Below are 24,660 nucleotides of genomic sequence, written 5' to 3' on the forward strand. Positions count from 1 at the left end.
AGGGGAATCGTAGAATTTCGTCGGAATTTGTGCTCTCGGAGGGACGATTCCCGGACAAGGGAAAACGAGGCGGTATTTTCGTCGGTGTTAAATTCGTTGGATCCAACGCGGGGAAAAGCCTCATTAAAAACGGCAAAAGTGGCCAGCCGCTGCGAGAGCACGAGGCGCGGAGCTGTTTGCCAGGGAGCAGCGGCATAAAATTTTGCTAACTTTCGTTTTCACGGATACCCTCCGGCGAGACGAGAGAGTGCGCGCGCGCGCAAACGGACCAATTACTACGGAATCAACCGCGAGACCGCTGATCAGCCACTTATCGCCGCTAATTGGAGCCTAAATGGGTGACTGGATCCTCTGCGTTTTCGCAGCTCCTCGCCGAATTTACGGAAGCGCCGCCGTCGCCCGCCCGCCGGAGGGAGGGAGGGAGGGAGGGAGCGGCCTTTCGTCCGGGCAAAAAGAGAACGAGCGAATCGTCCCCGATCGATCGATTTCGCCGCCCAATTTCTTCCACTCGAGCGAGCGATCGCAATTAACGCGTCAAAGCTTGCGAGACCGAGCACCCGACCCGCTTCTGCCCTCTCCGCGCCCGCTTTTCCTCGGCTTCTCGACCGAAACGAACTGGAGCACGGTGTCGCGAGCCGCGAACCGCGCGCGAGCAGTCCGACGTTGGGTCCGTTGCGCCCCTCGATCCAAACGAATTTTATTCGTCGCGTTTACCTCGAAAAATATACTCCGTTTCGATGAACGCAGTTTCGAGAAAAACGCGTTTCAAAAAAGTATCCCCGTATAAAATATTTGCGGTGGAACCGTTCCCTTCAAGGATCCTCCGTATCCCGACAAATTTTTCGAAATCCGCGAAGTGGCTATGCAAACATGTTTTCAAGGATTCGAGCTTCGAGAAAATGCAACGAGAAAAGAAATCGATTCTTTTTTTCCCTCGACGTGGAAGACGAACGAGGAAAAAGCGCAACGCGGATATTGGTGAAGTTTTCTTGCGGAGATTTCCAAAAGCTCTGCGTTCGTTCGATACTTGTATCGTGTATCGGAGGGAACGTGTGCAGGGTGGCACCTCGATTATCGGAATATGTCGGCAAGTAAAGACGGAATCCGATGGCACAACTGAATAATATCCGAACACGCTCGTGCTCGCTCGATCGGTTCGGATAAGAAAGATTTTACCACATCGTATTTCAGTTGAGAAACGTTTCTTTTGTGCGATAAAGAGAGCATTCCATCTTGATAAGAAACGCCTTTCATTCGTAATCGAGACGTTCGTTGGACAAAGGTCGATTTCGGTGTCTTCGTTGTATGACTAGATGCGATGTGCAGCTGCAGTAAAAATGTTCTCCGATTGTCCCTCAGATCGCAAAAGTAAAATTAGCTATTTGGGAAGAGGAGATACGATTGTACGATTATTCTTTAATTATCGACGATCGAGCTTGGAATTGCCTTTCCAATTTTGCGATACATTGTCGTTAACAATTTTTGAAGCGTCCTGTAAATGAATTGATTGGCACAGAGGTTGGACACGTCGGAGCGACTTGAAAAATTCCGCAAATAGGAGACGTTTGGAGTGACCCGATTTTTCCTGTAAAATTCGCAGGTTCTCCGTGCGCCTATATCGTTCGACAGGGGGTCGCGGTGCGGCTCGATCGCGAAAATCGGCCCCGTCGCGAATCCGGCCCGTTTCTTCCGCAATCACGCCCCATTGTATCATTGTCGAGCGCGTCCTCCCCCGCGTTGGATACGGTCCATCCCGCGGAGCACCGCTCGCCCAGAAGAGGATCTAGACTTTTGCCTCGTTCCCCTCGATCGGGAGATTGGATCCCGGCCAAGCGTATTGGCCGAGAGCAACACGGCCGACGCGCGCGGGGTCAAGGATCTAGATGGTAATCGCGTAACGAGGAACGGAATGATTCGGTTGAACGGTCGTCGCGAAGTTTCGAATAGAAATAAGGGCGTACAAGAAATTGATAACAAAATGTCATCGAATGACAGCCCAGTGGTCCCCCCGATACGCTTCCGGCAGGAAGGGCAACGTTTCGTCGTCGCGGCGCTAGTGGACGTCGAATTAAAGTAAACGGAACGCTGGAAACATAAATCGCGGGATTGTCGAGTCAAGATCCTCCGGACAAAATAGACTGCTTGGCCGGTTGAAATGATTTATCGAGCTCCGTGTTTGGGGAGGAGGGCTGGTTCGAGGAGTTGCTTAGGTTCTTGATTTAGGATGAATCGATCGATGGACTCACTGGTTATTTATACTGTGCCGTGGTTGTTGGGAGAAGGGGTTTCTGATGCACCGAATAGCTTCAATAGCTGTCTAGGTGACTTTACGAGTCTTCGCTCTCTCGGAAAACAAATTGGAAGTCGCCGAGGAATGATTACCGAGCACGATTTGCAGCCTCTGAGATCGTGGAAGTTGCGGCCGGGCTCTAAAACGGAATTTATGAAAGACGGCGGTCGTTTTAACCAGAAAGGGCCTGGCCGGTTAACATGTAATTTCAGTTACTCTCGTATCGTTCGATAGCTGACCAAAAAAACTCGACCATGCAAAATTCCAACCCTGTGACTTATCTGTGAAGAGGTGATCCTGATTGATGAATCGTTGCTCGGCGTCGGAGATATTTTTCTACCGTCCGAACGGTGGAGGATGACGGTAGAGCGTGAATTTGTTATACTCGGCGGTCGAGTAGCGACCCAAGAAAATTCGAATGCCAAGCCAGAAATTGCCGAAGCGGCGATCCTTGTCTCCGGCGAAAGAAATAGGAGGTGTAGACTTTCAGGGAAGTCGAGGATCCACCGAAATTGCATCATAGATATTTGATCAGGCCATTCTTCCGGCCTTAGGGAAGCTTCCTCCAGGGTATTTTATAGTTAAATGGATTATCCGAGGCCATCGGTGCAACCTGCTCCCCCCCGCAGTCATTTTAATGTCCGCGCTTCCGTAACCCGACACGGAAGACGGGAGAGACAGGAGAGCATCTGATCTAGTGCAGGAGCGCGACGTCTGCAGTACCAGTCTTTTCCTTTCGCTACGCAAAATTGTAGAGACAATGTAGCCGCGTCCGAACCCCTTCGGCGGGAAATGAATCTCCTTCGCCATCTCGACTCGATAACAGCCGATATCAATGATTACGCGATATCGCCGTTGGCTAGAATTAGCTATCATCCGTGTCTACGCGTTTCTATGCTAGTATGAGGCGTTCGGCTAAAAGGAAACGCTCTTTTCCAAGTACTATGATCGGCGAGATCTGCAATCTCTTTGTTCGTTTCTATCGAAACGGTGCCGAACAATCGAGTCAGAGGCAATTAAACACGTTCCTCGAAAGTCTGATCAATAAGTAAGTACCCTTTTCCTGTTTCATCGCGGCGCTTTTCCGGAGCAGATGCGCGTGCCTCTCTGACGTGGAACGGTGTTCCACGTGACGCAATATTGCGTCATTCGTCGCCAAGCGCACGAAGCATGCACAGAGCGCGTCCAGTTTGGACTCGATCGATTATTTCGAGCGTTTTTTTAATTATTCGCCGGCCCATTTCGATTCACGCGCTATGGTGGATGTAACTCGACTTTATGCCGGCGATGCGATTACAATTTCATTAGGCTCCATGCTCTCTGAGAAAGGTAATGAAACTGTTCCAACTTGGAGCAATAAACTTGTCCGAAGCAGACAGAGAGCTAATTGCGGACGGCCGGGGTGTTCGAATGAAATGGTAAATGTTCCGAACTGAGCGTACATTATATCGACCCACGAACTGCCAAATTCCTGCCGCGGTAATCGATGGGTTAACAGCGAAAGATAGCGTTTGCGAAGGGTTAAGATGTTTTGCATCGGCAGAGTTTGTTTGGTGAACGATCCCGGTCGTTAATCCCGTCGGCCAGAAATTAACGCGTTACCGTTAAAGAGAAGGTCCGACGGATCGAGAGATTCGTGGATTCCGTGGCCGAGGTTTTCGCTCGGCTACACCCCCGACCGCGAAAATTCTAAACGCGCTTGATCATTTTCCGGCTGGGCTCACGCCACCGACGCCACCGATCCCATTACCACCCATTACCAGCGATTCACTGGCGGCCGAGTTTGCGACAGGCCGGCCTCTCGCCGCCACCGAAACCTAATCGCCATAAGTACACCCACACTTTTACGCGGAAAGCTGCGCCGTGGCTGCTGGCGGCCTCTCGCAGTTCATCAAAACGCGTCGTTTCCGTTGGAATCTTGGCCGGGGCTGGTAATTGCCCTCTGGGGCAGCGGCCCGGCTTCGCTCGGAGCAGCGAAGCCACGCCCACTTGAATCATTCAGCAGGAGAAGCGGGTCATACCGAAGCCTGAAGCTGACTGCTGCAGCAGTGCTGATTCGATGTTCGCGCCAGGTGTTCGTATCGATGGTCTTCGTTTAGTACAATCGAGCACCGCCCACTCGATGTTTCGATCATTGGGTGAAACCATTGTTTTCCTTCAAGCTAGATTTTATAAAGGAACTGGGTCTATTGGTCTTTGAAACTAGATTTGTAAGGGTTTACTTAGCGCTGGCTAAGTTTGAGCATTGATTGCCTCCTCGACCGGCGCTCTGGTTTCGTTCAGGGCAACATTGCCACGCCCATTGAGTCTCTGAAGAGTAGAAGGAGTCACTGTAGCCCCCGAAGCTAATTTTTCTAGAGACATTGGTCTTAGAAACTGAATTCATTTATTTATCTTGAAGGAAGACATGTTGGTTTTTAGAAACATTATTTAGCGTATGGCTATCCTAATCGCATTTAGAGCAACGAAGCCACGCCTACACGCGTATCACCAAAGACACGAAGAAATGATCGCGGTCCTCGTAGCCAAATTTCTGGCACACAAAATCTAGTCGGTGACAGGCTAATATTACTTATTGCTTGTACATGAAAGTACAGTTGGTAGAATATCAGAAGACACGTCTTCCGGAGGTGTTGCGTTCCCCCGGAGTCCTCGAGGTTGTCGATAAACCAAATCAGCATCGATAATCGTATTTGTTTTGACTAACTCGCTGATAGACAGTTCCGTACGAAGGGGCGGCATTCGAGGCTCGCTGCCCGAATACATTTATCAAGTATTTCGTTTAACGTGGTTCCGAGGCTCCTCTGCACGCTATAAGTGCATCGGTCTCCCAGCCTACCGAACTGCGCGGGCTAGATACCGACACAGGAACCGCTATAATCGATATCCCATCAACTCGAAATGAAATCACCGAATCTGCGATATCTGGCTCTCGCAAACAGAACCGGCAAACCGAGTGCCTGTCGGAAAAATACCATCATCCATCGACGTTCCCGACTGGTTGCACGGTATTCGCCTTAGTCACCGCGCGAGATCACCGGCAAATAGTTTTCGAAACCGCCAAGTAGTTTTCCACATTATTGAGCTTGCGCAGTTCAATCATTCTAAACCGTCCTTTATTGTTCTGAATTTTTAAGCTGAGAGGAGATAGGATCGAACCGGAAAAGAATTCGAAAAACGATAGAGACTTAGATACTGGACATTTCCATAAAAAGGGGCATAGGAAATGGAATTTTAAGAGTGGGGTTAATAATTACTATTAGCCATACCGAACGTAATAATTTGAAACTCGGTGGTTCGCAAGGGATCACGGTTACAGCAAACTGTCTAAACTGCGATTTCTCCGTTTATTTTCGCAGCTACGCTCGCGCGAGTCGGGAAATCGGTTTCGAGATAGACCACCCCGTGTGTCCCGTACCCCTGCGGCCGTGTTGTTTCCCGAAGGACGGTCAACCGCGATAATCGTGTTCGCATAATCGCGGAGAGAGAGAGAGGTGTAAGCACCTCGATCGTCAGCAAACGTAACAAGGGGACTGAGGACTCCCTGCTGGAAGGAGCTCTCCCTTTTGCTTTCAGTGTCGGTCGTTGAGACACCGACGCCCCCGTAACTCGTCTTTCCAGTATCTTCAATCTAATCCCCGTCGCGGACTTCGACCCTAGGTTCACCTAATCGGACGTGAAAACTCGACCTCGGTATTTACTCGTTTTTAAACGAATTCATACAATCAAATTGCACATTGATAGATTAATAGAAACCTTGACACGATTAATCTATAGTTTTCCATTGGAACGCGGAAGATGGATTCGCAGCACTATCGGTATAAACGGTCCGCGCAACAAAATAAAGTTTGTTCCGTGCGAAGAGAAATTAATCGGACGAAAGACCCATCGAATCTTTCGACGCATCTAATGTTTATCGGGTCGCAGAAATAGAACAAAGCGAGCACGTGTAACAGCGTTCTGCATGACCAATCGCCGAAGAAAACCGCGCCGCATTGTGCCAGCTGCTTCCACGTGTTTGCAGCCGATGTTTGCTGCGGATCTCTGCGAGTAATAAGAATATGTCGGCGTCGGTTTTGCAAACTATGGAAGCTACTTCAGACTTGATAGTATTCTGCAACTTTTCAACCGTTTCAACCGTTTCCAGTTTGGCGGCCAATCGATTTTGATCCGTAAACCTGGAGAAGTCCGCGATCCAGCAGCTGAGAAAGATAGATGGGAATACGAAAGTTTACGGTGCTGCAACAATGAGATGCGCCGCGTGCAACATAAATGAAATGTAAACGGAAGACGGTGGAATAATGGAAGGAAAATATAGCGGAAAATAGAGGCAAACAGTGGCGTAAGAAAGCAGAGATTTCGCGTAGTCGGCGCACCGCGCGGTTACGGAAATTCTTTCGAATTACGAACGTTCTATCTTTTGTTCCGCCCGTTGAAAAATATCGGACGTTTGCGGATTGCTCGCGTGCGCTAAATCTAATAAGCGTAGGAAAGCTCGTTAAAAAGTCATCGTTTCAATCGAGTTTCCCCTCTCTCCTTCTCTCTCTCTTTCTCCTTCCATTTCTATTTGTCCGTTTGTTCGGTGGCGGCGAATAAGGGTGGAGGGGCTTGCGGGGAGGGAAAAGACACAGTCGCCACGAAAGTGGTAAGTTTCGAGGTTTGACCTGGAAGGCATTACCGCACTCGACTGTACACGGCATCCCATTTTCAAGACATTGATTTTTAAAGCGAAGTTAATGGAAAATGGATCCAACGGGGAACCGCCTGCTCTCCGGGCCAGGATTACGACACTTGTTCCGAATCGTTGCCAGCGTTGTACCTTCTTCTTTGTTCAGCTTCTCGGTCGCGTCGAGAGCAATAAAGAGTTTAGCAGCCGGATCTTAATCCATTAACCGACAAACATTTGTTTCTCGAATTTTTGATCGATTTTTCTCATATCGCATCGATATTAAAGGGTGAAGGGACGAAAAATGTATTACGTTATACCAGCATCCGAATGCTTTTGCGAGTCACTATATGTATGTATAAATGAGCATGTGTTGCGCGCGTATTCATTTCCGAGCATTTATTGCAACTACGCGAAGCGTCGACGTCTGGACAGGCAGGCGTGCATCGGTCGAGCGCGATTTTTATTCCGGCTCGCGGGGACCGCGACTGGTCGGCTCCGTTTACACGATCCGTGTACACGTTTATCCCAGCAGCAGCTCGAGTGATCAGGTGGGTCGACTGTATCCGAAATTCGATCCGCCGCGCCGCGAATTAATTAAGTCGCGGGGCAACGTTCCATTGAAATTAATATGTATAACTCTGGGACGAGCACTCTCTCTCTCTCTCCCTTTTTCTCTCTCTCTCTCTATCCATCTGCCTGCCGCGGCTCGTTAGCGAAAAACGAGGTGAGAACGGTGACGTTCCTCGTTTTCGCGATAACATCGTCGTGTGCCGGCGATTATCAGCCGCGGATCAGAGTCCGCGAGCCGTGGCACTCTGCTCTTCTTGTTCGATTGTTGCGAAGAATTACGCGGCGTGTTTACCGCGCGACGGTGGTTAATTGTCTGCCGGCGGGCGAGAGAGGAAGACTGCGGGAGAGCGAGGCGGAAGGAGGGAGCAGCGGAGAGGAGAACGCTGATAGGCGAGGATCTTAATAGAGTCATCCACAGGCTGGTCTCGCGCTCGCGTCGCCGCGTTCTTCTGTGCCCGAATGATCGCGACCAGGGCTCGTTAATTCTCGCCCGTTAACTTTGTCGTTGCTTGCCTAATTGAAGAAGGTCAGGGATTCCCTGTGCTCCCTAGCGTCGCCTAGACTCCGAGCAAAGGGGCAACGCTAACTAGTTTCGCGCGCGCGCCGAGCCTTTATTTCCTTTTTCCGTGAATCCAACTTTCTTGATCCGGATACCGAGTCAGCAGCATTTTGTCTTCGCCGATCCAGGCAGCATTGTCCTACTATCGGTAGAATTTAAGTGCGTCGTTTTATTATTTCCAACCAGGGAATTTTTATTTTGCATAAAGATAGGCAGTCTAACGTTGCGGGTACCAGTCTCGTAGGACTAGAGGACGAAGGGTGCATTTAAAGGGGTTAAGAGGGAATCTATATATAAATAATTTCGTTCCTGAGAGACGCTGCACTCGAAGTGTTAATAGGTTTCTCGAGGCGTAGCGTCTCCAACAGAGAAACCCTAGACAACGGCTAGCAGCAGCAAGTCCAAGTTTTCGCAGACATCAGATGAGCGCTCGTTGACACGGCGCATTCGTTTAAAAGGCATCGCGTTTAAAAGGTCAGGGATCTTCGAGTGTCGCGGGCTTCGCCTTTTATCGTACCGCTTTGTCGGAGGATAGGGACGGGGTCACCGAAGGATCAAAACCGCAGAATGCCGAGGACCCACCCTCCATACTATCATCGCCCAGGCTGTTTACACCGGCTTGTCTAGGCGGGTTTCTGATACACTAAAAAATTAGGTCAGGCTTCTTCCAACGTTGACACGTTCCTGTGCCACGAGAGGATATGCGAGACCTTTTGTTTTCGTGAAATTTTCTTCTTTTCGACTGGCAAGCGTATAGTCTACATTGGCGTAGTCTTCTCGGAAGAGCGATCTCTTCATAGCAACAGTAATTATTTCTGAAAAGACTACGCTGATACTTAACAGTCGACGATATAAATAAGAGGTCGGGATAGCTCATCCTCATCTGTTGCACTAAAACTTTTATTTTTACGACTTGGAAGGTCGCTTCAATGTTACTTGTTAGTAGCATTCGAATTCGTTTGTTTACGCTCTTTCGTTTAAGTGGACGCGAAAACGCAGCGTTCCATTTATACGTTCGCCGACGCGGATATTTTATAGCATTCATTTTTACAAGCAGCATCTTAAGTCGAAATTTATCTTCGAATACATTTGACCAATTCAGTTCAATCTTTTTCTCGCGTGAACGCATTCAACGTGACGATGTAGAAAATGTACGAAACTGTAGAAGAATCATCGAACGACTTGAAGAAAAACCAAAGAAAAATGTGGCACAATAGCAAAACGCGTGAACGCGTCTCGCCCGAGCAGAAACGAGCCGGAAGATTGGAACACCGACGAGACGGAAAAATGGTACGATCGAGAACCGAGGAGACAGAAAATTGTTACGTCTGAGAATCGAGGAGATAGGAAAACGGCGACGTTCGAGAGCGAAAATTTTGCGAGAGAAGAACGGAAGGGGTGAACAAGATTCTACGACTCTGGCGTAGAAAAATATAAATCGAGAAGACACACGAGGGTCATTGGCGACCAGAGCGACGAAAAGAGATGTAGCCACTGGAATCTGAAGTTGACTAAAAAAACGAAGCTGGCACGTCCGAAAGCCGAAAGAAGGGCGAAGAAAGGGGTCCGACGGAAAAGCGAGGAGGAGCGGAAAGATGGTAGCGAAACGGCGCGAGGTTCTCGCAGCGTCCCGCGCGGTCGCCAGAGCCGAGTTAACTGTGCCGAGGCAATAAAGTCGGTAAACCCAGATCCAACCGGAGAGGGTTGAATCGCGGAATCGATCGACGGCGCAGCGTGCGATGCACACGGGGGTTGGAAGAGAGCGGGCGAACACGCGCACCGGTGCGGTGACATCATCGGAACGTCGACCTTCCTGCGCGTTGCATCGCGTCGCGACGCAACGAGGAGACGCTCTCTGGTCCGTCGTCGTCGTCGTAGTCGTCCTCTTCGTCGTTTTCGTCTCCGCCTCCGTCGTCTTCGCCGTCTCGCGTTACGTCGCGTCGCGTCGCGTCACCGCTCGTCTCGTTCCGCTAATGAGAATTACGTAACGGCACGCGTGGACTCCGTCCGACCACGCATTCCCTCGGCACGCTGGAATCGGCACGGAGAGGATCGAATTCACCGCGGCAGACACCTTCGACACGAGATGCGAGACTTTTCCCCCTTGCCCTCCCCGCAACCCCGTCTCGGCTGCACTTGTCTTTGCGTCTACTCATTTGAATTTATCTCACTTTAATCGGCGACTGAACCGCGAATCTTCGACTAAATTTGATTCGCTTCTCCTCAAGTCGAAATACAATTCGACGCTTCTCTTATCAACGTTTAACCCTTTGCGGTCGTTGAAGAGTTTAGAGACGTTTGTCGAGAAGCAGAAATATTCTATCGCGTCGGAGAAGGACGACGCGTCGCAAACGAGGATGCAGAAAGCATCTTTATTTCAAGCGGTTTCTATATTTCGCCCCGAGACATATCGATTGGCATCTACATCGTCCCGATGGTCCAAGGTCTGCAAACGTTGTCCTCGCACCTCCCACAAGCCGTAGGGCATCGTCGATTTTTATTTTAGGGCCACCGGAACGCTGAATCGTCCACCGCGTCCGACGTTTTTTTGATCGATCGCGCTAAAACATCGGCAACCTGGAACACGGTCGACCGACACGGAATCTGTCTCTCTCGCGCCTAAACGCCACAGAGTCCCCATTAGCTCGAAAAGCCATGTCGGGGTGGCAAGGGTTGCCCGAACTTGGAACCGGGCAAAGTGATTCCCAAGTATCCGGTCACCCGGTGTATCGATCAGCGGTGCCTCGAACGCGAAATTGGACGGGAAGATGGCCCGGAAAAGATGGCACACGAGAAAAGGGAAGACGGATGGATGGGATGAGGCGAGTAGTAGTACGACGGGCTCGCGGCGTGTAGTACGCGTTCGAAAAAGGAAACGGAGGAGAGAGAGAGAACGTGGAGGCGGCCGGGGGCAAGGGCGGAGAGACCGGGAAGGGTGAAGAGGTCGAAAGGAGAGAAAGAGAAAGAGCCGGGACACCCGACAAACCCCCAGAGGAGCGACGGCAGTGGGAGTATTGATCCGGAATGCCGGCGACCGCTTGCCTGGAACGCTCTCCGCTATACTCCTTTGCCCTCTCTCCCTCTCTCTCTCTCCCGCGCCCTCTCACTCTCCCGTCTCACCGAACGATCTTCCCCCTTCCCTTGGTCCCCCGAATCCCTCCGAAGCCCTCCCGAAGCCTAGGGCTCTCTCTTCCGCCGTGTTTTCGCGCGTTCCCCACCCCCTGTCGCAGACGGAGACCCTAACTAAACCACGAATTGCTCGTTTACCCCTTCGGCTCGTCCTCGATCTCAGAGCTGCGATCATCCTCCTCGAGCTTCGCGCTTCCTCCACCCCTTGCTCCCTATCCCTGCTCCCGCTCTCCCCTCGGAGAATATTAAAACGAAACCGAGATATTGCTCCGCCTGTTTCGTTGCACTCGATCCTCTCTCTTACTCTCTACCTCTACCGGTAGCTCCGTCTCTCTTTCTCCGTGTCTCCTTGATCCTGATCGCTACCCTTTGACTCAGAAAGTGTTCTTTGCGCTCCCAGGAACCCCAGGAAGCGGGCCAGACGCCTCGCACCCCCGTTTCGGCTGAAACTGCCAGGCCACACCGTGGTTCACCTTCGCGCCGCTTTATTTGATTTGCGCCACGAATCCACACTTTTCACTGTCACCTGATGCTGCTTCTCTCTCTTTCTCGCTCTCGCTGTCTCTCTCTCCTCTTTCTCTAGCTATCTATTTATCGACCTGTCCCTCCGTTGCTTCTCCACGCCGCGAGCTCTCAGGCTTTGTCTTCCGAGCTGAATAGAGGGTTTCTTGACTTTCACCGGCCGCGCCGAGGCTGCTTCCGTGGATCGGACACGTGACCGAAGCGCGAGATCGAACCCAGTCAGAAGTTCCGAAGTTCGAGGCGTCTGCCGCTTTACGGATGAATGAAACGGGTCCTCGGATGTGTACTCTCCACGGTCTGACGCAGTATAATCTGCATCAGGAGCTCGAGAGAGAGAGGTTCGATGCATGCTTGCCGTATTGATCTTCGCGGCCCTCGCCTGCGGTGCCCGGGTCCGTCTGGACCCGTCCTCGCAACTCATTCACATTTCTGTCTCCCGGATGTTTCTGAAAACGATTCGTTGCTCAGATTGAATTTTGAACGTCTCGTATAAATAATTTCATTATTACATAGGGTAATAATAAGGTAAAAATAAAATACAAAGAACAGAAACATTACGATGAAATGCGATGACGGAGAAATAGGTAGTTTACATTTCACGAAACGCGTCAGGTAATAAAAGCAACATTTCGCTCGCGGTCCAATAGATCTGGCCAGCCGGCGAAAGAGTTAACAACGAAAAATAACAATATCTATGAGAATGGACGGCACAAAAGTAGCGACTATTTTATGGCCTTTGCTGGGGGGGAGGCTCTCTGGTAATAGAGACGAAGATCCAGTAAACTGGCGGTGTCTGCGACAGTCGGAAGTTGTTTCCGTTCGGTTTGTTTTGCCCCGTTGCAGCGGGAGGGAGAGCCAACCGCGGGGTATCATTTTTGTTGTTCTCGCTTGTTAAACTTGCGAGTCGGTCCACCGGTGAAGTTTAACCGGGGGGGAAAAAAAAAGGTCGAGTTACGTGACGCTCCTCTGCAGCGGCACTTCTTCGCCGTTTCCCTTCGTTCCTCTTCGCGCAGCCACGAAGCATCTTAACCTGTTAACCCATTCGCGTCTCTTGACGCACCGGTACGTCGATCGCTCCGTGCGCTCTTATTTTATGCCCATTTATAAATAGTAATTATTTGAAATTCGTCGTTTAGTATTGTATTTATAAATTTATAAGTATTATATTTAATATCAAATTTATAAGTATTATATTTTAAATTATTTAGTATTATTTTTATAATCGCTTAGAAAAATTGCTCGGCAAAGCAGCTTAGCGAATCGCGTCGGAAGAAAAGGAAACGTTTCCAGGCCATCTGCAATAGTGTGGAACCCGGGTTCACGGTCTCTCGACCCCAGCCAGCGAGCGTAAGGTGACGACGCGGTCGCGGTGGCGCTGGTCGAGAGAGCTTACCTCCGTAAGGTCTCGTCGTCGGCCGGCGCGCGCGAGAGAGAGAGAGAGAGCGAGAGGGAGGGAGGGGGGGGGAAACGGGGCGGGTCGGGTCGGGACCGTGCAGCGACGCCGAATAATCGTTGGAACGCGGCGACGCGACGTGTTCGCGCAGCAAGGCCGCGGGGAAACGTTATACTACGGGCCGGGCACGATTACGTGAAAGTACCGGTGGTCGCGTTATGAATGGAATTATAAATACGTGGCATGCTAGATGATCGTTCACGTGCAGCCCGGCCTCCTAACTCTATTTTCGGAATAGTTCGCCAACCGGTTCCGGTTCCGGTGACCCCGAGTTTCGCCGCGATAGGACGACTCCGATGCAAACCGACTCTTCGCCGCTTCTTCGCGTCTCGCCTCCTCCCTCACCCGATCGCTCCGCCGCCCGATTACCATCTTATCTTCTCCGTCTATAGTTCTCTGTCTCGAGTGTGAAGGAACACCCCCCTCCCCTTTCGCTCACCTGTTCTCCCCCGTCGTTTGTTTCCTTGTTTCCTCGATACAACGCGTATGCGGGCTAAAAGCGTGTAGAAAATTTTATACCGGGTGTCCCGTTCTCGCCAAGGTTGTAAAGACTGTAAAAAATTGTGTCTTGATTTCTAAAGAGCAAATTAACCCGCGTCCTTTAGTATTTTTATTGGGAAGTCGAACTGTGCCACTGGTTCTTGAATGCGTGCGCGTAAACCTATATTTTTGCTTCGGAAGAGACACTCGTTAGAGAGCAAGGACACCGAGGTATTCCAAATAGAACTGGATCCATAGCGTCTGTCCCACTGAAACAAAAAGTGCGGCAAACGTTTTCGGATGCGGGCGAGGGGGAGATCTTTTCGTTCCATGGATCGTCCGGAGTCCAACGAGCGATTCGGCGAATTTTACGACGGGGCTGGCGATGAAACACGATGTCGACGGTCGTATTAGAGGCGACGCGCGGCGCTTCGCGTCGTCACGATTATCGTTCGAACGGTCGTAAGTTGCATAACCTATAAGGCTAGATCGCGAACGGTCCGGATCTAATTTGAATGATACAGCCGGCGTTTGTAGAACGGCCAAAAATACGAGCCACGGTAATTCGCCACCCGAGAAACAACCCCTCGAAATTCGCCTCGACGATTGCGACGCGAAGTCGCGAACGGCCAGCCTGGAACTTGAAATTTGATCTTCGCCGAGAGACTCGTTTCCCTAGAAATCGTTTCTAAATCCACGATTAATCCTTTTCGCTCGCAAAGTTGGCACATCCAAGGGGTGCAACGTTAAAAACGCAGCTACGCAGCCGCAACTTTCCTCGTTACGAAATTCAATTTAAAATTCTGCGACATGTCCGCAGCATCGACGGAGATCCCTCGGCGTTACAAGGGTCAACCTGCGACGACCTCTGCAGCATATTCTTCTGCTAAACATTTTTCTTCCAATTACCTTTATTTACAAAAAGCCTGTAAAATGACCCGCGGCTATAATTCAGCTAAAAATTGAACGCTATTCTAATTCAAGTGTATCGATGCTGTCGCCGGAACCCCTCGACTTTAGAGACACCCCGTATAGTTGTGTCAAGGTTTTATCCGACGGTCTCGTCCCCCAAATACGCGGGAATCCTGGAAGCGTGAACAGTCTGATATCCAGGGGTATGGAAAAGAAGAAGGGCCGCGCGAGCTCCGTCGCCGATAAATCGCGGGCACGCGCTTATGCGAGACGTTTAACCCTTTGCGTTCCTATGCCGAGGGTGACTCGACATCGGAAACTCCTTCGACGAATCCTACTCGACATTTTTCCATGCCAAACCAATAGATGTTGCGCGGTCATTATCGATGCCCTTGTCAATCTTTTTCTCGACCGTGATCTACGGCTGCTCTTCTAATCTGTAACAAATCTTCTACAAGTCCGTTCGGATGTTAAACGGGTTAAGGAAGGTGGTGGTCGCGCGCGACTGGATCGTTTCCTTCGAATATCCGAGCCCCGATTAACAGATAATAAAATCAGCGGCGGTTCCGACATGCGACGCCGCAAGCTGCATGCTGCATCCCGCATGCCGCAGCCAACGTGGCGCTGGCGAAATTCTAATTATGTTTTGGACGAGTCGCAACTACTCATTCCGGGCACGATGTCAATTCCCGTGCCGCGGCTGTCGTCATTCGCGGATGACGCTCGATCGTGACAATCGATTACCCTTACCCCGTGTTCCGTTTCTGTTGCCCGTGTCCTCGCTTTGCCAGACGATCCACGCGCGTCGCGTCTCTCCTCCTCCTCCTCCTCCTCCTCCTCCTCCTCTTCTCTTCTTTGGAGACGCTCGGGGGGCAAGGTCTGTTATGCGAAATGGGTGACAGGAACCTAGATCCTCGATGATACATCGCGGGCTACTCGTACTCACTCTCAAAGTCGGAACAGCTACAAGGATCGCTGAAATTTGAATTTTTTCCCCCTGTTCTCTCCTCTCTCGCTCTCTTTCTTCGACGCGTTCGCTGCCACGCGCGTCCCGCTCACGTGCCTCGCTCAATTATCTGTCACCATTTGAAAATTCATTTTTACGCCGATCCAATCGTTTCCTGCTGTTCTCTTGTGTTGTCGAATGATCTGACGAGTAACGTAGCGTGCCTCGTTTAAACAATAGTAAAGAAATAGAGAGGATCAAATGACGTAGAAAATATTTCTTTGGGACCCGATTAAATTTTTTAACATGTACTCTGTCACGGGCAAACATTTCAGCTTCCCTGCTAAAAGTTTGTAGAAGGACAAGACAGGCGGGATAAAAGCAATGGCAAATCCGAAACAAGGATTTTCTGAGGTCAAGTTCAAATTGCTGATCGCCAGGTCGTCGACGCTGCAAGACCCGGTTTAATGGAGGCTCTCGATTTTAACATTGTTGGTTAATGCACAATGGCGAGAGGAATACCGTTTCCTATATTTCTGAGATTCTATTACTTCGCCTATTGACACAGAGAGGGAGAGAGGGGAGGGGGGGGGGCTGGAAGGGGTAGCTCAATATAATTCGATAAATTCATCGAGGTCGCGGTGCAGCCTCGCAGAAAGCAAAGTTACTTTGGGATACGGCGGTCCATTCCCCGGGGATGAATATTATGCGTCGACGATGCATCGATAAAGTGAAACCAATTTAATCGACGCGACGATCGAGGCTCTAGCAAGCCGCGAGAGATCTGCTCTCCCTTTTTCGCGACGCAACAACGTCGCCGGTCTAGGACAGTTTGTCGCTTTTTTTCTTCTTCTTGTTGGCTCTTCCTCTTCTTCTTCGTTCTGTTGCTGCTGCCGCCGCTGCTCGTGCCTTTTTTCGTTTTAATTACCACGGGAATGTCGGCCAGTAGAAGGACGCGCGTTCGGCGGGGCCGAAAATAAATGAAGCGAAATAATCGGAGGCCGTGCCTCCTCGCGGTTGGAAATACACGAAATTGCCGAGGTTGCGTCTCGAACCACGATGAAAGCTAACCAGCTTCGTTTTTTTTTTTTCGACCCGCCTTTCAACGAGCCTTCTAACGTTTGCTCTCGCCGTCGACGAAATTTCAAAGTCGAGCATATTCGATGCGAACATACTATTACCACTACTATTATTATTATTATTATCATTATCGATTAATTATTGCGTAGATTCATATATCCCGCCGTTTAATTTAAATATGGCTTTTCTTATTTCGTTCAAGCTGTCTACCAATTTGAATGGAATCAATTGCAACCGAAAATTTGCAAACAATCGCGACCGCATCGACGATCGCGCTCGACGCGGAAAGACATAATTTCACGCGATGTCGCGGGCAATTATCACGATCGAGTTAATACCGATGCTCCTTCGTAGCGTTACACTAATAACTCTACGCCAGTGTTTTCCTCGTACAGTTCAGGGAGAACAGGCTACCTTCTGTTCGCGATTGCCTCTTTCGGTGACCTTTCAACTTTTTTTGTTTATGCACTCGAGGATGTTTTTATTCGACGCGATATTGAACGCTATGATATATTCGGACGACTTCCCATTCGAATGCGACTTATATTATTTACACGCCGGTAATTCTTAATACGAGACCGCGAAAATACACGGCGGCGAAAGGAGAGAGAACAGTTCTTCATAACAGTAGCATTAAAGAATGTTTATTTTATTTTTATTTCATTTATTTGATCGATATCTCCTTATATACATATAAATGTTTCCACAATTGTGTATCCAATTTTTTTATGGAAGCAGCGCTGTGACTTCGATAATTATGATATAAGAAACCTGAAACCGGCCATTTGACCGTCCATGATAATTAATGCAAAAATTTTTAACGTTGATTCTGTAATTCGTCAAGCGTTAATCCGAAGACCTGCGAGCACGTTAATCGTTCGCATTAGCTCGATGTACCAGGGTAAATCCTAAATTAATATAAGTGACATAATGGTAACATTTATTGCGGTTGTATCTGTGCTTAATATTCATTACGTTTGACTGTAGCCGTCGGGACGACTATAATCATAAAATTATCCAGCGAACAGGTTCAAGCGGTCGAATAATTGGCGCGCAAAGTATCCGATGAACGATTAAAGCGATCTCTGACGGGAGAACATTTTAATGATTCCCCTGCTACCATGTTACGCTGCGGGCCGCGCGGCGTTGCCATTCACGCGTGCAGGCGCACTCTTCGCCAGTTGTAACGCAACAAACCTAACCTGTACGGGGCCGTGTGTAACTTTCGTCATTCCCCGCATTTACATCCGAGCATCCTTTCAACCTTAACAGTCGTCAAGGTTCCGTTCCCGTTTTGCTCGCTCTCTCTCTCTCTCTCTCTCTCTACTCTCCGCTCTCTCTCCCTCTCTTCCTTTCTCCCCTTCTTCTCCCCCCCCCCCCTCTCTTTCCTTTTCACTTCCTCTCGATCTCTTTTCCGTGTTTTTCCAGAGTGTCAGTGTCCACGCTTTTTGCCATTTTACGCGCCCGGTATCCTCTCAACGATCAAAGGTTCGCGCTAATTCTGCCCCGAATTGATACGATAGAAATTCAATCGTTAAACACGCTTCTCTTTGAACGGAACACTTTTGAATTTGGACGCCGACAACTAATTCGAATACGAAACAATTGCACGAATAGTTCGCGAAGTTCAAATTGATCCAAGCATATTCAGATAATTAACGCTGTTTCTACCAAGCGGTGTCGGAAGATACGTCTCCGATTGTAGCTGAAAATTATTCTTATTATTTGTCTATATTCAATATTTTTTCTTCACGCTGTGTGGCGTGTTTTTACGATTTCGAATCGGGTCGTGTCCGCCGATTCTCGTCACCGTCGACGATGCCAACAGTTAACGAACCTCACGGCGGCCAATAAAATCGCGCCGTTTCCGACTAATTTTTCGTAAGCTCGGAGACGCGGTTGCCAGTAAAAGGGAGAATCGAGTTTCGACGATGCTCTTAACCCCTTTTCACACCTCGCGTTTGTCGCTTCGGCCGTGAGATGGCCTACAAACTCGCGAGAACGGTTTCGATTTCCTCGCATCGCGCGCGTACTATTATCAATTGCTTCTGATGACGTAACGCGCTGAAATATAAATTCCTCTAACTTCTATCGGCGTGCCTTGACTTTCATTCATTTGAGGCGACGCAAGACAGCCTTAATTTCTTTCGCGTACTTTTTTTTGCCATTGCGTAAGCTGCGAGCGTCATTTATTTTGACAACTGGTTCGAAGACAATGGTTCTCGTTTGCATACGATATAGGAATGGGGCGAAAAAGAACGAAATAACGTGTCCGTTGTTCGAGGCCCCCCAAGACTTTCCAAAGTTGCATATATAACAATTACAGAAAAAATCTGTACTATATGTACACACACGGGGTCGATACGATTGTGTGTGTGTGTGTTGTCGTTGCGTGGAGCTCGGGTTCTCAAACGGCGGGAGAAACTTGGATCGATTTATTACAGCGAGAGACAGTCGACGCATTTTTATTCGTACACCTGTTCGACGACTAATCGTTGTTGTTCCGCGCGAAATTCCTATAGTATCGACACGCAGAAAAACTGTTCCTTATCTTTGAGGTTATGTCGAATGACACAATACGTGTCATATCGCTAGTCGACCAATCAAGTGGTTCGACCGCTATCTGTTGGACCAACTCGACATTTTTATTGCACACACACACACACTGTGTTCGACTTGTTTTCTTCAGAGGGAGAAACAACGGAAGGAGAAGGGCAACAATGAAATTAGTTAACAGATGCGACGCAGCGGCGTGCGCGACATTAATTATTATCCGTCCCCGTTCGTCCACGGTGTTTTCGCGGGATCGAGATTCCATATTGTAATAAAGGGGAACACCAGAGTGGCAAATCGCGGAAGTTCGCTTTAACGAGCAAATAGCGACATTGGTTCCAGCGTGACGGCCTTCCACGTTAATTATCTTGTCCGATAGCGCAATCTACGATTCAAAAGCTCGCGAGAACGTATTTGCGCCTCGGCGAAGATACGATCATCGAATTCTGATTATCGGGCCCGATAGAACTGTCCGGTCCGTGTCGTGTCGCGTCGTGTCCGTACTCGGCGCGGATCAGCGAGCCGTAGAAACTGAACAGTCAAAATGTACAGCGACAGGATAAATTTACACGTTTTATCGATTCCCGCTTATCTAACCGAATTTAACTGTCTCAAGTAAGCAAAGCAATAAAAAAAAAAAAAGAACGACACCGCGTTCTCTGGGATCTGTCCTTTTGTTACGGAGATCTTTTTCCATCAGCGTTTTACCATTGACGCCGGCAAAAGTGTTTTAAAGTGCCAGCTTTTTATTAACGCTATTTCCACCTTAATTCATTAATCTACAAAACATGAGTATCGATCAATGTAATTAAACATGTTTTACCTGAATAGGAACAATAAAAGAAAACAACGCTCCGTTGGGCGAGCGAGGATCGACGGTTAAGTTGCAACGTTAAATAAACAAGGAACGTAAAAGTTGAACCGGGGGAAACGGAAAGGAGTTAATTCGCCTAGATCCGGGTTAACAGATTAATTTGGCTAATCTCTGTCGCAGGCGAATCCCATTTTCATTGCGCTTCCATCAAAGGCTTAAGATGAATGAGGGTACGAGCCGCGAGATGCGAGTTTAAAGTTCGCCGGCTGGTAAATCAATACGCGACGAGCAAAAAGAGATAGAAACCGAGAAATGAAAGAGGAGCGCGGGGGCCGCAACGAATAGAGGAGAAAGAGAGGAAATAAAACGGGAAAGGGAGTTTTGTTCCGTGTTCCGTCTTCCGTCCTTGTCCTTCTCCTCCCCCTCCTCCTCCTCTTTCTTCTTCTCCTCCTCTTCCTCTTCACGACGCCCTCCGCAGCGTGAATGAAAACTCCATCGAATGGGAAAACGATCAACCCCTGAAGTAGACACGCTAATAGAGGCGCGGTAATTTATATCGCGGCGGGGGGGGGGGGGGGGGTGCTATTTTCTCGTAAAAAATTTCTCAATAAGGCCTGTGGCGACGAGAGGTCGCGCCGAGTCGCTTTTCTGATAAACGGTTTTGTCACGTTTCCACGATAGCTCGTTTCACGCCGAACGGAATTGTACCTATGCCATTTCTCTCGCGTGTCATTATGGTTGTGTTCCGTCTTATCGCGGCATTCTTTCCGTCCCGGCTGAAACACTCGGCGTGTTCTCCCGTTTTATTTAAATATCGACTTGCATTCGCCCGTGGGTTCCAGTCACGTTCCAGTCGCAAATTAGGTCACAACTATGACACCGTGTTCCGACGTGCCCACAGCGTTATTTCTATGAATTCCGTATGGTTAGGATAATTCCTCGTATAGCTGCCAGTATGCTTGCGCATACTAATTCAACGAGCAAGGTGGGGGAAACCCTTAACGATCAGAATTACGGTTCCGAAATCGCTTCTTGATTATTTCGAAATGGCAATGCCTCGTTTCAGAATCTTTCATGTTCTATTTACTTAGTGTTACTAAATAAAAATAAACAACAGGATATTGTGAGAAATAATATTTATAATACTGTAACGATTATAATATATTGTAGTATTTTAATATGATATAATTAATTTAATAATATAAAATAATACTGCACTTGGAATGTATTGCCAACAGCGGACTACACGAATTACCGCATGGCGCTCGATTCATAACCTCTCCCGACATAACCTCAAAGAGGGCTCTCCTACGACACATATATGTTACCGGCGTAGCATCAAAACATTGTGAAACCATGATCATAATATGTCTGCATTTATATCTACAGGGTTCACGTTGTATCATGCTCGTGCATCGAATAAAAAACATTGATTAATATCATCGTAAAAAATCAGTACTATAAATAAATGGCATACAGTATGTACAATTGATATAAAAATAAATTAGTTTTCAACAATCTACGTCACACTGCTTACGACCTACCGGTATATTATTCTTGTATCTGCATGAAATTCTGCCAAGATAAGAGTCATCACCCAGGCTAGTGACTCTTAAATTAGGCGGATAATATTCACGAGTCGTGTTAAATATTTAAAAGTTTTGGCATATTATAATCCTACAGAATGAAACCCGTCTAGAACAATTATTCAAATCGTTCGCCGTGTTCGCGGCGCGATTTCTAGTACGAAACTAGAAAGGAAGCTTAACAATGGATTAGGAACTTATAAGTTCTTGAATTCATTAAAAGTACGTGGGTACTTCGATTTAGTCGGGCATAAAATTAAATTTCGAGACGCGCGGAATTAAATTCTTATTACTCGGGAGCAACCAAAAATACAACCACGATGATGTGGGAGGCATGAACCGCGCACGTGGGTGTGCTCCTACTTTTGTACGCGCATCAAATAATGCACCATCTTTCGACTATAATATTATTTAAGCTCGATGCAGGAAGTAAAATCATCCGCAAATATTTTCGTTTAAATTTCTCGACTTGGTTCATTTTATTCTCAACAAGTAATTGAGTTATAATATTTGAAAATTTAGCAATATTCTGCTCGAGGGTCTTTACTCGTTAATGGGGGGAAGTATACATATAATTTTGCCACGTTTTACAAAGTCTGCAACACGTAAATTAATAATCAATATGCAAAACAGTGTGCATCGGCCGTATTATCGTATTATCGGTCACGTCGATCCGTTTGATAATGGCGTAGTAGTGGGTCTCAGTACCCGATTTCTATCTGGCCCGAGTGTTCGCAGTCGATCCTCAGGATTTTCTACCGCGATCCATAGACGAGCCCAAAAATAGCTCTCCACAAGCTGGTGATCGTACTATACCGGGATTAATGCACCTCGAAGGTGGCACAACTTATGATTAATATTGCGAACGGTATATAATCGCGGCGCTAATCAGCAAATAATGCTCCTGCGACGAATTAAAAGATCTGGGGTGGCCGGGCGGGGCGGATGGTTTCGAAACCGTCGCCAACTATCCAATAATGTAGCAACGAGAATCTATCGTCGAACTTGTCCTAGAATCGAATTTATATTGGTCCGTTCTTGTTTTTACAGATGCCCCGCCATCAGAGCAAGAAGAATTGTTTATCAGAAAACTCCAACAATGTTGTGTGACATTCGATTTCATGGACGTGACAGCGGATCTTAAAGGTAAAGAAATTAAACGTAGTACACTTAATGAACTGGTCGAATACATCACAGCTGGTCGGGGAGTCCTCACCGAGCCCGTCTACCCGGAAGTCATTAATATGGTGAGCATATTTTCGATCCACCGCCTCCGATAACTTCTGGCTCAAAAAGAGACTGCTATTACTCCAACGTTCGCGTTTCTCTGATCCACAGATTTCTGCAAATCTGTTTCGCACATTACCACCTAGTGAAAATCCGGATTTCGATCCAGAAGAGGATGACCCAACACTGGAGGCGAGTTGGCCGCACCTTCAGCTAGTTTACGAATTCTTTCTACGTTTTCTTGAATCTTCAGATTTCCAACCTACGGTTGGAAAAAGAGCTATCGAGCAAAAATTTGTTCTACAGGTACGGCTTCACGTGTTTTTTTTTTTTTATAGAACATTATATAGTCGACTTTGTAAAACGCTTTCTGATCGACGTTTATTCTCCATGTTTCAGTTGTTAGAGTTGTTCGATTCTGAGGATCCTAGGGAAAGGGATCTGCTGAAAACAGTTTTGCACCGTATTTATGGAAAGTTCCTTGGCCTTAGAGCCTTCATACGCAAACAAATCAACAATATCTTTTTGAGGTATGTGTATGTATTCGTGCAGCTAATAGATTTATCTATTTAACGGAGTCGTTGCTCAAACGTTCCGTAATTGTTCCAGGTTTGTGTATGAAACGGAGCATTTCAACGGTGTCGGGGAACTTCTTGAAATTCTGGGTAGCATTATAAATGGATTTGCTCTTCCCTTGAAAGTCGAGCACAAGCAATTTCTGGTTAAGGTAAAAATATTTCGCGTAGAAAGCTCTGTTACGGCGACGTGTATCATTAAATTTCCAAGTTTGTGTAATGATTTACCGTTCCGCAGGTGCTGTTGCCATTGCATAAAGTGAAGTGCTTATCATTATATCATGCACAATTAGCTTATTGTGTGGTACAGTTTCTTGAAAAGGACGCTACCCTAACAGAGCCAGTTATACGAGGCCTCCTTAAGTTCTGGCCTAAAACGTGTAGCCAGAAGGAGGTAATGTTCCTTGGAGAAATTGAAGAAATTTTGGACGTCATAGAACCTAGCCAATTTATTAAAATACAAGAACCTTTGTTCAGGCAAATTGCACGTTGTGTGTCTTCACCGCACTTTCAGGTGTGTAAATTGAAATAATTATTTAAATGCCCTAATTAAACTACGGTATCTTGAAGTAAATTTGTAAAATTGTTCGCAAGACATCGCTGCGAGACATGAAAATGATATTTTCTTTAAATGCACGAGGATCCCGTAGTTTATTAGCGAGTAACGAATCCAGCGAGTAATTTCAAATAATAACTGTGTTTTAGGTTGCTGAGAGAGCATTATACTTTTGGAATAATGAATACATAATGTCTCTAATTGAAGAAAACAATCATGTTATAATGGGAATTATGTTCCCGGCATTGTATAGAATTAGCAAGGAACACTGGAATTCTACAATTATAGCCCTTGTTTATAATGTTCTTAAAACATTTATGGAAATGAATAGTAGGCTCTTCGATGAACTTACTGCCAGCTATAAGTCTGAAAGGCAAAAGTAAGTAGTCTGTCGCTGCTCGAATAACTTTCCGTAAAGACCGCGTTTGCGCCGATCACCTATAAAAATATTTTCAAATATCAGAGAAAGGAAGAGAGAAAAGGAGAGGGACGAGATGTGGAAGAAACTGAACGAATTGGAGGTAGTACAACGTAATGCTCTTACAGCGACCTCCAGTTCCTCCAACACTCCAGTTCCTGCCACTACCGCACCCGCGACACAAGCCCGCCCCTGAGCTGGTGAGTAACATCTCCGCTCGTCGACTAATTTACCTGCGACTCGCCCGGTAATCTGTAGTAATAAAACGTCTGACGCTTCAGAAGTATCAAGAGAGATAAAAAAAAAGAATAAGAGAGAATT

General features: G+C 47.7%; 1 protein-coding gene across 4 annotated transcripts in view; it reads left to right on the forward strand.

Moving 5' to 3' along the window:
* Positions 1–24,660, forward strand: part of Wdb (serine/threonine-protein phosphatase regulatory subunit widerborst) — a 45,519-nt gene that overhangs the window by 19,097 nt on the left and 1,762 nt on the right. For 3 of the 4 annotated variants that reach the window (XM_078178321.1, XM_078178322.1, XM_078178324.1), the window contains 7 exons: positions 22,614–22,810; positions 22,902–23,096; positions 23,190–23,326; positions 23,400–23,517; positions 23,604–23,879; positions 24,071–24,300; positions 24,385–24,539. In XM_078178321.1, the coding sequence (XP_078034447.1) occupies positions 22,614–22,810; positions 22,902–23,096; positions 23,190–23,326; positions 23,400–23,517; positions 23,604–23,879; positions 24,071–24,300; positions 24,385–24,535 (1,304 nt within the window). In that variant the 3' untranslated portion in view covers positions 24,536–24,539. The remainder of the gene's footprint in view (positions 1–22,613; positions 22,811–22,901; positions 23,097–23,189; positions 23,327–23,399; positions 23,518–23,603; positions 23,880–24,070; positions 24,301–24,384; positions 24,540–24,660) is intronic. The other variant, XM_078178323.1, reaches the window with a different exon arrangement.

Source organism: Augochlora pura, chromosome 4, assembly GCF_028453695.1.
Source record: "Augochlora pura isolate Apur16 chromosome 4, APUR_v2.2.1, whole genome shotgun sequence".
NCBI classification, from domain to species: Eukaryota; Metazoa; Arthropoda; class Insecta; order Hymenoptera; family Halictidae; genus Augochlora; species Augochlora pura.